Genomic DNA, 14,526 nt, shown 5'->3' on the forward strand with positions numbered 1-14,526 from the left:
ACTGGTATTTTTAAGTTAGTGCCTCTAAAATTGCAGTCTGAGTTCTCAAATTGCAAAAGGACAAGCTACATGGAGTCTTTCCTAAACTCCCCAACATAAATGAATCATGATAAAGAAAAGACCAAAATCCACGAGTGTTATTTGGTTACCCATCTTCTTAATCTAAGTTTAAATAATGGCATGATTTTGTGATATATCACATAATTCTATTTAGCAGTGTAGGAAAGAGATTTAGTTTATTCATAGTTCAAAACTTTAGCCCCAAATCTCAAGATAGTAACAACTTTTACAGAAATATTTAGGATTTACCAAAACATTTTGGGCTTTAAAGCAAGTTAACAGTAATTGCAGTTTGAGCAGTAACATAAAAACTTAGTGGCATCAGACAAAGTCTTAAAGTTAAAAAAGGTATAAATTACACTGTCATCTTTTGTCTCCTTTTTCCTATTTCAGGCTCTGGAGAAGCATCATATGGTAGAAATGGATTCACCTGTGCATACGAAAATCACCTGAAGCACAGTCTCCTAACATCAGTTTTTAAGTTGGCCAGGACGAAGACTTATGAACCTAGTTCAGTTGCAAACTACACCATATCACTTACAGCATCCAGTACTCTGGGACCTCAGCTATCATTGTCTGGTGATATTGTTTCTGAAAAGACAAATAACGTGAATATCAATAACGTGAAGATGGAGGGGCAGCTGGAAGTGGCTTCTGTCTTTGCAAGAAGCATTTACACTCTGTCCAGCTCGTACAATGAAAAGAGACGGTTTTTAGAAGGAAAATCAAATCTGAAGTTGGATTCTTCTTACCTTCAGGCGACCAATCAGATATCTGGCAGATACAGTGATGATTTATGTTCTATTACTTCAGTTTCTGATGTGCAGAATGGGCTATTAAAGAACACAGCTTCACTGAAGTATGAAAACAGCCAGCTGAAAATGACATCTGAAACAAATGGGAGGTATCGACACATTGCAGGTGTCAATAAGCTTGAACTGATTTTGTCAAAGAAGATAGCAGCACTTCGATCTGAATATCAAGCCACCTACAAGCAAACCCAGTATTATGCCTTGTTTGCAGGTTCTCTCAATTCCCAGGATCTTGTTTTCAACACTGACCTCTCTGTGACTGGTCAAAAGAATCGAGCTGCACACAAGTCATCATTCAACGTCAATCAGTATGGTCTGGCCAGCAGTGCAACCACAAACGTGCAGTTTAGTCCATTGACAATGCAGAGCGAAATGAATGCCAAACTTGACACTGCTGGAGGCTCCATGTCACTGTCCTCTTCTGGGCGCTATGGTAAAAACAGTGCAAAGTTCAACCTAGGGGGAAGAGCGAGCCTAGCGGAAATAACGCTGGGGAGTGAATACCAGAGCACAGTTCTGGGTATGGATAATAAACATGTTTTAAACTTCAGAGTTAACAGAGAAGGACTCAAGTTTTCAAATAACTTGCAAGGATCGTTCAGAGAGATTAAGTTGGAGTATACAAATGATTTGAATATTCCTGGCTTATCCTTAACATTTGCTTCGAAGTTAGACAACAGCTTCAGCTTTGACAAGTTCCACAAGCACGTTTTTGACCTACAGCTGCAGCCTACCTCACTTACAGCTAAACTGACCAATAATATTAAATACACTAAAACTGAAGTTTCCAACAAAGCAGAACTGCTTCTCGAGCCTCTGAAGCTGAACTTGGGTGGCAATGTCAGAGGAGCCTATGGGGCAGATGAAATAAGGCACACCTACACCATTGCATATGCTGATCTAGCTGCCAACTTTAAAACAGATACAGTCGCAAATATTCAAGGTGTAGCAGTAAGTCACAGAGTCAATCTCAATATGGCTGGACTTGCTTCCTCACTTACTATGAACACAAACTGTGACTCCAAATCTCTCCACTTCAGCAATGCTGTGCGTTCCACTATGGCCCCATTTGCTATGACTGCTGACATACACACCAGCGGTAACGGAAAGCTGATCGCTATGGGTGAACACACAGGAGACCTTTACAGCAAATTCCTGTTTAAAGCAGAACCTCTTGCTTTCACTTTCTCCCATGATTACAGAGGATCTACCAGTCATAGCTTGAAGTCTAGGGGAAGACACACTACCCTGCTTGATAGCAAAGTCCATACGCTTTTTACTCCTTCAGAGCAGTCAAGTGCTTGGAAGTTGAAAAGTCAGCTAAACAATAATGTGTATTCACAAGATCTCACTGCTTACAATGATGCAGAAAAGACCGGTGTGGAACTTAGTGGAAGAGCTTTAGCAGATCTCTCTGTCATGGATACGTCGGTCATACTACCATTCACATCTGAAGAAGTTAATTTAATTGATGTATTTGGCCTCAGGGACAGTGTGTCAGAGCCTCAAGAATTCAGCATCTCTGGCTCTGTGAAGTATGACAAAAATAAAGATATGCATGTTATTAACCTACCATTCTTGGAACATTTGCCAGTTTACTTTGAACAAATCAGAGGCACCATTCTGTCCACTCTGCAAGCCATACAAAGTTACCTGAAGAACATTAACATAGAACAACATATGAGAAAATACAAGGCAACGTTGGATAAACTCCCACAGCACTTAAATGATTACATGGACAAATTAGATATGAAAGGCAGAGTTAGCAGCATGAAAAATACTTTGGTTGCTTTCACAAAGGACTACAGAATAACCTCTGATGATCTCCAAATTATTCTGGAAAAATCCATGGACAATCTTCAAGAAATACTGTTTCAGTTGAAGATTTATCTGATAAAAATTGAGGAATACGTCAAAGAATTTTATGAGCAATATGATATTAAAACATTAATTGCACAGCTTCTTGAACAGATAGTTGAAACGTTGGCATATTTAGATAACAAATATGACATAAGAGTGACTGTAGTTGACACTATTCAAAAACTGCTAACTTTTTTTCGCGAGCATTTTCCTATTGAAACTGGATGCGGCTCTTGGGATTGGTGTACGAAGCTAGTTAGTGTGTACGATATTACAACTAGAATAGAGAAAAACCTAGAACAACTCAAGATTCAGATTCAGAATATTGATGTCAGACGCATTGCAGAAAATTTGAAAGAGCAGATTAACCTGTTTGATGCCAAAGAAGCTTTAGAAAAACTGAAGCATTCATTACCAATTGAAAAAATTAAAGAAGTTCTTGAACAAATCACATACTTTATTCTAAACTGGATGGAGGAGTATGAAGTGTCTGAGAAGATCAGTGCTTTCCGAGGTCATATGCACAAACTAATTGTAAAATATGAAGTTGATAAGCAGGTATATTTTTTAATGGACAGAATGATAGAACTTCTTAATCAATACAGAATAAAAGAAACTGTCCAGAAACTGACCATCTACCTGAAAAATGTTGATGTGAAATCATGCTTTGATAAAGTTGTTGCTTTCGTTGATGATGCTGTCAAGAAAGTGCAAACCTTTGATTACGAAATGATGATAAAGGAAGTCAACAAGTTCCTTGACATGATTATTAAAAAGCTCAAGTCTTTTGACTATAACCAGTTTGTTGATAATACAAATAAAAAAATCCGAGAAGTGACCCAGAAAATAAATGAGGAACTCAGAAATCTAGAACTTCCACAGAAAGCAGAAGCACTGAAACAATATATGAGAGACTTCAGAGCTGTGATTTCAAAATACATGGAACAACTAAGGGACACCAAGCTTGCTGCGCTAATTAAGTGGTTCAAGGAGCTGATAAACTCAACAACATTTGCCAGTCTGAAAGCTGAGATAAATGAACATCTGGAAGACCTGCGACAGAGGATTTCTGAAATTGATATTTCCCAGGAAATCCAGTGGTATCTTCAGAAGATAAGCCAGTTCTACAATTCTATTTTGGTATACATTTCTGACCAGTGGAACATAGCTTTTAAGAAAATCATTGCTTTGGCTGAAAAGTATGATCTAAAAAATTGGGCTGAAAATTTAAACCACTTTGTTGAAACAGGATTTCAAGTCCCTGAAATCAGAACTGTTATAGTCACTATACCTGCATTTGAGGTTAGTCTCCGAAGTCTTCGGGAAGCAACATTTCGAACACCAGAGTTCATTGTTCCACTGACTGATCTGCATATCCCCTCCTATGAGATAAATATTAAGAGACTGAAGGACATGAAAATCCCACTGAAATTCACAACTCCAGAATTCACGGTTCTAAATACCTTTAAAGTTCCTGCCTATACAATTGACTTGAGAGAGATTAAAATTCAGATTGTGAGAACAATAGACAAAGTCATATCCGGTGAATTTCAGTTGCCAGCAATTGACTTGTATTTTAAAGATCTGAAGATGAGAGATATGCCTTTTTCTGACATCTCTTTCCCAGAAATACAAATGCCTCAGTTTCAAATACCAGAATTATTGGTTCCAAAGCTAAATCTAAATGACCTCCAGATTCCTAACATGAAGATACCAGAGTTTGAGCTTCCACGTATTCCGCATACTGTGACTGTCCCTACTTTTGGCAGATTGTCTGGTGCTTTCAGAGTCACTTCTCCATTCTTTACACTCTCTGCACATGCTGAAGTTCATAATACTACAACATCTGCAAACAGTCCAGAATTTGTGACCTCCCTTTCAGCTCAAACAACGTCCAAATTAGACTTCCTGGTTTTTAATGTTATTGCAGATTCACGTCTCTTGGCCCCCGAGATGAAGAAGCTGAACCTGAAAAATTCTGTGAAGGTCAACCACAGGTTCCTTAAAGTTGATCACACCAATGAAGTGGTATTTTTAGGGACTTCAGTAGAAGGTGAAGCTGAAACTAGAGCAAACTTCTATACAACAAGAAATTCAATAGAACTGCAGAATAATTTAATGGTCAAGCTGCAAAGAAAAATTTGGCTGCAGAGTGGAACAGCATATTCCCACAGACTGAATATTCCACAAGCTGATTTCTCCAGCCAGGCTGATCTTGTCAATAATATGACAACAGAGGTAGAAGCAGGACACATATCATTTACCTCCACTGGTACAGGAAACTGGAAATGGGCCTCTCCCAGCTTCTCGGATGAAGGCACTCATGATTCACATGTCACTTTCAGGGTTGAGGGCTCCGTTATTACGTTCTCTGCCAGCAACAGAATAAATGATAAGTACCTGAGAGTCAACCAAGTTATGAGATATGAATGTGATTTCTTAAACTATGCAACACTTCAGATTCAGTCTGAAATCGAGTCACAGCGTGTGGGACGTAGTGTTCTGAATGTAAAAGGCAGAGGGCATGTTGGAGCAATGAAAGTAGAATTAACAGGCTCTCACAATGCTCGGCTCAATGGACGGATTACTGGAACTGTAAATAATGAAATTTCCTTCTTGGCACACCTTTTTGAAATTCGTCTAGTAACAAACAATGATGGAAATGTGAAAATCAGCCTCCCAATGAAACTGACTGGCAAAATTGACTTTCTGAATAACTACGGTTTTGCTCTCAGTGCCTCTGTTCAACAGGTCAGCTGGCAAGCTACTGGCAGGTTCAATCAGTACAGATATTCCCATAACATATCTGCTGGGAACAATGATGACAGAATTGAAGCTCATGTTGAAATGAATGGAGATGCCAACTTGGACTTCCTAAACATCCCTCTAACCATTCCTAAGCTTCAGGTGCCCTACACTGGAATCAAAACACCTCAGCTAAAAGATTATTCACTGTGGGAAGATGTAGGCCTGAAGCATTTGTTGAAGACAACAAGACAATCCTTTGATTTAAATTTGAATGCTCAGTATGATAAAAACAGAGACATGCATGTAATCCCACTGCCTTTAGCAACAGTCCATGAAGCACTTAATAAATACATCATTTTCTTCAATAAGCACTTTGAGAGAGGAAGAAATACCGCTTTAGATTTTCTCACAAAGTCATATAATGAAGCCAAAACAAAATTTGACAAATACAAAATACAGACATCCCTGAACAAACTACCACGGACCTTCAGGATTCCAGGATACACCATTCCAATTTTGAATATTGAGGTTTCTCCTTTTACTGCTGAGATGCCAGCATTTGGTTACATGCTCCCAAAAGAAATAAGCACAACAGGATTCACAGTCCCACTTATTGGCTTTTCAGTACCATCTTACACACTAGTTTTACCTTCTCTGGAGCTTCCAGTCCTTCATGTCCCACAGGATCTACGCACTCTAAAGCTTCCTAGATTCAGAATCAACAGCCCATCAAACCACATCTTAATTCCTGCCATGGGAAACTTTACTTACGACTTCTCATTTAAATCCAGCGTGATCACTTTAACTGCAAGTGCTGGGCTGTTCAATCAATCAGATATTGCTGGGCAACTCAGTGTCTCATCTTCTTCTGTCATTGATGCACTGCAGTTTAGGCTAGATGGTTCGACAAGCTTGATAAGAAAAAGAGGGTTGAAGCTGGCCACAGCATTGTCCCTGAGCAATAACAAATTTCTAGGAGGAAACCATGACAGCACTATTAGTCTCACAAGGAGGAACATAGAAGCTTCAGTGGAAACAACTGTAGAGATCAACACACCAGCTTTAAAAATGAATTTCAGCCAAGAACTTTCTGGAAATACTAAATCTAAACCCACACTTTCCTCAGGGCTAAAATTAACATATGATTTTAATACTACTAAATTGGGCAGCAGTGCCAAGGGAGGAATTGCTCACAAACTTGCTTTAGAGAGCCTTACGTCTTACCTATCAGTAGAAACGTCTACAAATGGGGATATTGATGGAGTATTTTACACTGGAAATGCATTTTCTGGGAGCCTAGACCATGAGGCAAACACCTATCTGAATGCTAACGGAGCTCGATCATCTCTCAAGTTTGAGGCCCACTCCAAAGCAGATGGACTCTGGAACAGTGAAATGAAAGAAATACTTGCAGTTGAAGCATCCACCCGTCGTGTTTATGCAGTCTGGGAGCACAATGGGAAGAACTATGCACGATACACACCTCTTTTCACAACAACTGGGGCTCAGAGATGCAAAGCAACCTTAGAGTTGGCTCCTTGGAGTATATCAGCAGATCTTCACATTCAAGCAACTCAGCCAAATTCCTTCTTGGACACAGCCTCAGTTAATCAAGTTGTCATAGTAAGAATCAATACTGCAAAACAGAAAGTTGGTTGGAAGGGTGAAGGCCAAATTGAGTCAGTATCTCTCAGTCATGATATGCAGTTATCAAATGAAGAATCAAAGGCAAAGTTTGATATTTCTGGATCTTTGGAAGGATACATGGACTTCCTCAAAAATATAAGGTGTCCCATTTCTGAGAAGAGCTTATGGGATATCTTGAAGTTGGACGTCACTACCAGCGCTGACAGAAAACAATACTTAAATGGTTCAGCATCCCTCGTGTACACAAAGAGTGATGATGGATACTTCTTCCCCATACCTGTGAATAAGCTGACGGATGGCTTCACTTTCAGTATTCCTGAGTTACATCTAAAGGCTCCAACCCCTGTTTTCAGCACTCCAGAGTTCAGAGTTCCTTTCACCACTCTCCAAGTCCCAGCATACAGCGTTGACTTGCGCAACATAAAAATTCCACAGACGCTGAACACAATGCCATTTGATGTCAACTTACCCACGCTGCCAAAACTAAGATTCCCCAAAGTGGATGTAGGAGCCGATTACATCACATTAGAAGAATATAAAATACCATATTTTGAGATGACAATACCTGAATACCAAATAACTGTGTCTCAATTCACTCTTCCGAAGAGCATTTCTCTTGGCAGTTTCCATGTAGATCTGGATGATGTAGCTAATAAGATTGCAGATTTTGATCTGCCCACAATTACAATTCCTGAACAGAAAATTGAGATACCCCCTCTCAAAATATCCTTGCCTGCTGGAATTTACATCCCCTCATTTGGTGCCTTGACTGGATCATTCAAAGTTGCTTCCCCTTTGTACAATGTCACCTGGACAACAGACTTAACAAACAAAAAAGACTCTTTTGAACAGTCCATTGACTCTACCTGCAGCTCAACATTGCAGTTCCTGGAATATGACTTGAATGGTAAGACATTAAAATTCTGTATGCCACAACCTGGGGGGAAATACTGATACAGATTTTTTTTTTCCCCCCAAGACTTTGCATATGATGGTGTTGCTGTCTATTTATTATTGACACTAGATTATACTTTTTTAGCATCAGCATTTTTTCATAAATTATTATCAGAGCCTCAGTCAGTCACCCTGAAGGCTAATGACTAGATATAACAAATGGCATACCATGAAAAAAAAAACCAAATTCCATATAGTAGTTTGTTACTTTAAATTGTGAATCAGAGAACATTCCCCTTTCATTTCCACTAATACTTGTAAAGGAAAGAAGGCAGGCTGACTTTATCTGGTTCAGTTCAGATAAAGAAATAACTATCTTTTTTGATAAGAACTAGGCATATTTTTAAAAAATTATTTCAACTCAGAATATTCTGAAGAGCTATATAGCATTGCATTCTAGACTGTATAATAATATTAAAAATCCACATCTGAATACAATCCTAAACTCTCAAGAAATTAGAATCCCCATTTATATCTGCATGAATGCAATCCTGTTGTTCTAAATACAGAGAAAAATTGAGTTAAAAAATACTGCAGTTGAACAAATATTTTAGTATAATTTTTTGTGGGGCATTATGGGCATTCGGTTTTTGATGCATAATTTTACATGCTACTGAAACACCCCACAGCTGGCTGTCTAACATACAGCTGGATATGTATGTTTTATTGTTTGATGGTAAGTTCTGGAAATACACACATTTGAAATCTTTTTTACAGTGGTTTCAAACTACAAATATGAAGAAGACATGTTTGTTATGAAGACAACTGGCAGCTTTTCACATCGTGACATGAGTGCAAACTACAAGGAAGTTCTTACTCTTTCAGGAATTAGGTAAATATATCTTCTAATAATACAATTTATAATAGACAAAATTGCCAGTGACGTATTGTTGCTTTGATCTCTGATGCCCCAGTGTGCTTTGCTGTAATTAATAAAAACCTTATGTAGGTACCCTGTCATTACTGACTGTGTGTTTTTCCCTCTTGAGATAGCTGGAAAGCTGTTCCCTCTCAGCATTTCTAAAACAGCTTTTCTGAGCAGCCCCATTTCAGAAAACTGCTGAGATATAAACAAAGTATTTTATCTGGGCAGTTCTAGAGCTGGCCATCAACATAGGGTTTTGTTTTTCTTCTTTACTTGATCCTTCTGCCACCACAAGCCATTAAAGAGAAATTTTTATTCACAAGTACTGGTAGTAGGGATTACAGATCTGACCTTCTAATGGCCTGTTTTGATCTGCAAGTGTTGTGTTGATATATCCAAGGGACAGAGCCTGTGAAGGCAAGTAAAATGCAGGTAAAAAATACTGCCTATACTTATGTTGATGGAAAAAAGTTGCAGTCAGCTTGTAGAAGTCTGTAAAAACCTGACAGCGGTACAGCTACAGGTTTTGTTTTGCTGCCCTAATTTAATGAAAGTTCTCAACAGAGCTTAATACAGTTTTATCTAAACAAGGAAAAATGCAGTGATGTGAAATTTTGAATGTGTTAGGCTAAATCCTAAGATATGTGGGTAGCAAACTCCTACATTTTCTTTTGATGACAAAGGCATTGCTTGCATACATATATATACATATAAAATAATAGGTGTCATTGTATTTAGCCGTACTGCATTGGGCTTGTGCTTTGTGCATTCCTTCATGGCTGTGTATTCACTGTTGTTGTAGACTCGTGGACAACACTGCATCACTAGACATCATCAGCCCAGCGTTTACAGACGTTCATATGCGTCATCGAAACACTGATAGGAGCTTATCTGGCTCAGTATCTTCACCATCTGCTGGGACCTTGGGCTATGTCATTGAAGTGGACACTGATGTTCTCATGGCAAAAGTTTACTACCGAACTCGGGTAAGCTTGATATGAGCAATAAAAAGCAAAAGGATTGGATGTAGTCAGAGGAAAGTTTCCTGTTTAAAGTTTGTGTAGGTTTACGGTGAGGTATAAATTAGCCACTTTTTGTCCAAAGGAAAGGTATATTATCAGTAATTAAAGTCTTTGTTTCCTACACCGTCCTTTCCAATTCTAAAAGTAGTATCTGTGTGAAGAGGCTGTTTCAGCTCCTCCACGCTGTTAATTTTGCCCTCTGCTAAGATCAAGAAGACACACCAACTGAAAGTGAAGCAAGTACAAAGACAGTTTTATTTAAGCCAGCCATCAAGCTATGTAAAATTACTAAGAAAGTGGCTATTGTAGGAAACAGGCCACTGGAAGAGGTCAGACCATCTACAAAGTGTTTTTTTTTAATTCAGTAATATGTCACAATACATACTGAGAATTAAAAACCTGACTAGTTTTGCTAGTAAAACATGCTATTATTGGCCTACTACAACAATTTCAGACTTAAAATCTTACCTTCCAAATAAGAGTTTAAGAATCATAATTCACTATTTACTACTGAAAACTGGAAACTTTATTTATGTAAATAGATTCTCATTTAAGGATCTTTAATTGCTATGAGTAACTCTCTAAATTGTCTCTTTGGTTTACATTTTTACAAAATTAAATCCTTTAATATTTTCACATGAATTTGAATTCACTTTACATTATGTTAAGAATGAGTAGAAGGCTCAGTTTCCCAAGTAATTTACATGCCTTATGAGACATGATGGGAATTTAATATAAAGGAAAGAAAAATCTTATTTGCAAATTTTAAAAGCCACCAGACTAAGTTATGTTCTGGTCCTGCTGTTTGAAGAGCTACAAAGAAGCTTAATACAATATAATTTCTTTCAAAATAATGTTCCAAGATGAGAAACACACAGTAGACAAAAAATTCTAGTGCATTTGTCCCAATATATAATAAATTTAAAGATGCAAATCGAGAATGTTGAAATACACTCATAGAGCATATTTGATTTGTTTTATATACAAGCTACCTTTTTCTTATCCTGCCTCTTCTACATTTTCAGTCTGCTCCTCAGAAGGACATTGACATATTAAAAAGTGAGATATCCTTCAGGAAACCCGACCTCATCCAAATGAAATTCAACTGGAAAGAGGATGCTGCCAAAGACTTGCTGTTGGGTCTGAAAGAAAAAGTACCTAAAATGACAAATGCAGTCTATAGGTATGTTAATCGGTATCATAAGGAGTATATGGGACTGGAAATTAGTGCTGCCACCTTAAAGATGAAGAATATCATGCAGAATAATGCTGACAAAGCATATACATTTGCTGTAAAACAAATAGATCAAATAGATGCTCAGCTTCTCACAGCTGCCAATGAGGCCTCTGGCAAGTATCAGGAGATGAAGGTCAAAGCTAAACAGCTATATCAAGAAGCAGCAGATCAAGCTGAACAGTTTGACTATCAAAGTGTAAAAGCAAAGTTTTTGGATGCTGCAGTGGACATAATAGAAGAATATCACAAGAGAATAAAACACCTAATTGACTCAGCTATTGAATTCCTGAAGACCACAAAATTCCAGGTCCCTGGGCTGTCTGAAAAGTACACTGGTGAAGAAATATACCTCAAGACTACAGAGAAGGTAGCAAAAACTGTTGATTTATGCCTTTCAAAACTCCAGGAATACTTTGATGCCTTGATTGTAGCTATCAATGAGCTGGAAGTCAGAGTTCCTGCATCTGAAACAATTCTTAGAGGCCGTAATGTACTTGATCAAATTAAAGAAATGCTGAAACACTTGCAGAAAAATATCAGACAGACATTTGCTACTCTCCAAGAAGCTGACTTTATTGGAAGGCTTAAGCAACTGAAACAAGTAGTGCAACAAGTTTTTCAGAAGGTAGAAGAAATGGTTAGAAGCTTGCAATCCAAAAATTTTGAAGACATAAAAGTTCAAACACAACAGCTGTACAAAGATGCAATGGCTTCAGATTATGCACAGAAACTGACATCCTTGGCAGAAGACATTAAAAAATACATTTCTCTGTTGAAAGCTTTTAGCCAAAAGACATTCCAGGACCTTTCAGAAAACCTGAGCCAGCTGCTGCTCTATGTAAAGGAGCTGCGGGAGGAATACTTTGATCCAACTACACTTGGATGGTCAGTGAAATACTATGAGGTGGAAGACAAGGTACTAGGATGGCTGAAGAATCTAATAGACACACTAGTGGACTGGCACAACCAGTATGTTGGAGATCTTGCTGACTCAGTCACACGCCTGACAGACCAAGTAAGAGAATTGGTAGAAAACTACAGCCAGGAATATTATGACCTTTTAAGTGATCTTGAAGGAAAAGGAAAACAGAAGTTGATGGAGCTCTCATCTGCCGCTCAGGAAAAAATCCGAGATTGGTCTGCAGCCGCTAAGAGGAAAATCAATGAACATAACAAGCAAGTCAAAGAAAAACTCCAGGAGATCTATGGGCAGCTTAGTCATTCCCAAGAAAAGGTAATCAGTGAGGCCAAAAGGTTAATTGATCTAACTATAGAAAATTACTCTGCATTCCTGCAATATATCTCAGAGCTTCTTCGTTGGCTGGAGCAAGTAACAGCTGAGAGCGTAAAGCCGTATATAGCTGTGCGCCAAGGAGAGCTTAGAATAGATGTGCCCAAGCCATTTGACTGGCAATCCGTTTACCAGATGCCCCAAAAAAGCAGAGAGGCACTCAGGAAAAAAGTGGAACTAACACGCACGCTGATTCAGCAAGGCATTGAGCAAGGCTCCAGGAAATGGGAAGAAATGCAAAGATTCATCGATGAACAACTTGCCACTGAGCAACTGAGTCTTCAGCAGATTATAGAAAATCTACAGCAGCGCATAAAGACCTGAATGGACATGCAGAAGATGAGAAGTAACATGTTTGTACCACAATGTATTTAAAAAAACATCAATCAGCATACTGGAGCTTCAGGTACTATCTGTTTGAATCTGAATTTGTAAATGAAAAGTGAATAATCTACACTAGGTTATTTTAATAAGCTTAATAAGTCAATAAATGAGTTCTTTATTACATTTTTGTGTCATTCATTACAGCTACTTTTACTCTGGCCATAGGGCTTAATCCAACAATTGTCAAGGTCAATAAGAAGTCTTTGCTTTGATTTCACTGTATGTTGGATCAAGCCAATAATGTGCAATACATACTGTAAATAGTCAGAAAAGCTATGTAATACATAGAATAAACAGGTTTTAAGATAAAGGTCACATTCATAAGCCAGTTGGAGAACAAGTTGGAAACACATCTATTTACCAGCATAGAAATACATTCATAGATAAGTCTGGAAGAAAAAGAAGATGAAAAGAGCATGTACAAAACTATGGGAAAAAAAATTAAAAATCAGTGAATTCTGGAAATAACATCAAAAAAGTGAAAGTAAACATAGAGAATATAAACATATATAGGAACCTGACTCCTGGAAAACTGCAGAAAATACGAATGTTCTGTTAAGAAAAATAAATATATGCATGTGTCAATTTTCAGAAGACTATGCCAAGAGTTTTAGATGAGTTTTCTTTCTACTGGCTAATTTATGATTCAGAAATACAGGGGTTTCTTACCTGTTTACCCATTATATTTCTGTTTTCACATCAAATTGTCTAACTTTTACTTATCATGAGCTTAGTTAACTGTCAAAGTTTCACTGACATCACTGTATACGATAGGAGTCAAAAAGTTTTGCCTTCGGTCTTCTAGTCTTCAGTATTCTAGTCTATGAAGCATAGACCTCATTTAAACGAATTCTCAATTTAAAGGTGAGTTTAAATAATGTTGAAGAATTCACTCACAAAACAAGACTATTTCTGAGTGGAAAATGTGTGGACCTATTATGGTTTATTTTCAGCAGTTGGAATACTATATAGCTAGTCCCTGAGAAAGGCATGCTCAAGCTGAAATAATGTTACCTCTTTGAGAATAAACTCTTTAACAAATGACACTAGAAATTTTGTGTATATGTCTGTTTGATACAATCAGTTCAGTCTATAACATGGTTGTTGCTTGTTAATTAACGGAAAAGCAGAGCGTTGTGGTATGATTGGTGATATGCATGGAGCAATGAACCTCTGGTTTACAAATATTCAGATAAGGTCTGTGGCAGCAAGTACGTATGTACAGCACAGAGCAGCACCATGCAAAGGTGCTAGCTCAGGTTCTGGAGGTGGGAGAGTCCAGTGCCCGTGTTGAGTTTATACAGCAATAACATTCCCAACTCCACAGCCGGTCCACACCAATCTAGCCAGATCTCAGAGCAAGTTGGGCCATGGAACTTTGATATCCCTTTTGCCAGATGATGTTGTGACTTGAGTAAGTCTGCCAGTAATGATTTTTAGCACATGAGCTGCATTAACTCCACAATCAGAATCTGACAAGCATGGTAGTAGACACACACCTATCTAGCTGTCAGCAGAGTGGGCATCTCTTAGAAAGTAAGGTAAATCTGTTTTCTCTTTAGCGCTTTTAGCCATCACAAACATAGCAATAATTCTCAGATAAAGAAGTGGAGTAGTCCCCTGTGAACTCTAACACAAGGAGTTTT

At 38.1% G+C, this 14,526-nt stretch overlaps 1 protein-coding gene across 1 annotated transcript in view; it reads left to right on the top strand.

The window, feature by feature from the left end:
• Positions 1–13,167, top strand: part of APOB (apolipoprotein B) — a 34,810-nt gene extending 21,643 nt beyond the window's left edge. The window contains exons 26-29 of the mRNA XM_008939666.1: positions 454–8,034; positions 8,799–8,913; positions 9,749–9,932; positions 10,994–13,167. Of these exons, the coding sequence (XP_008937914.1) occupies positions 454–8,034; positions 8,799–8,913; positions 9,749–9,932; positions 10,994–12,820 (9,707 nt within the window). The 3' untranslated portion in view covers positions 12,821–13,167. The remainder of the gene's footprint in view (positions 1–453; positions 8,035–8,798; positions 8,914–9,748; positions 9,933–10,993) is intronic.
• The last annotated feature ends 1,359 nt before the right edge of the window (positions 13,168–14,526 follow it).

The sequence above is a fragment of the Merops nubicus genome, unplaced genomic scaffold, assembly GCF_000691845.1.
Source record: "Merops nubicus isolate BGI_N331 unplaced genomic scaffold, ASM69184v1 scaffold13084, whole genome shotgun sequence".
Taxonomy (NCBI): Eukaryota; Metazoa; Chordata; class Aves; order Coraciiformes; family Meropidae; genus Merops; species Merops nubicus.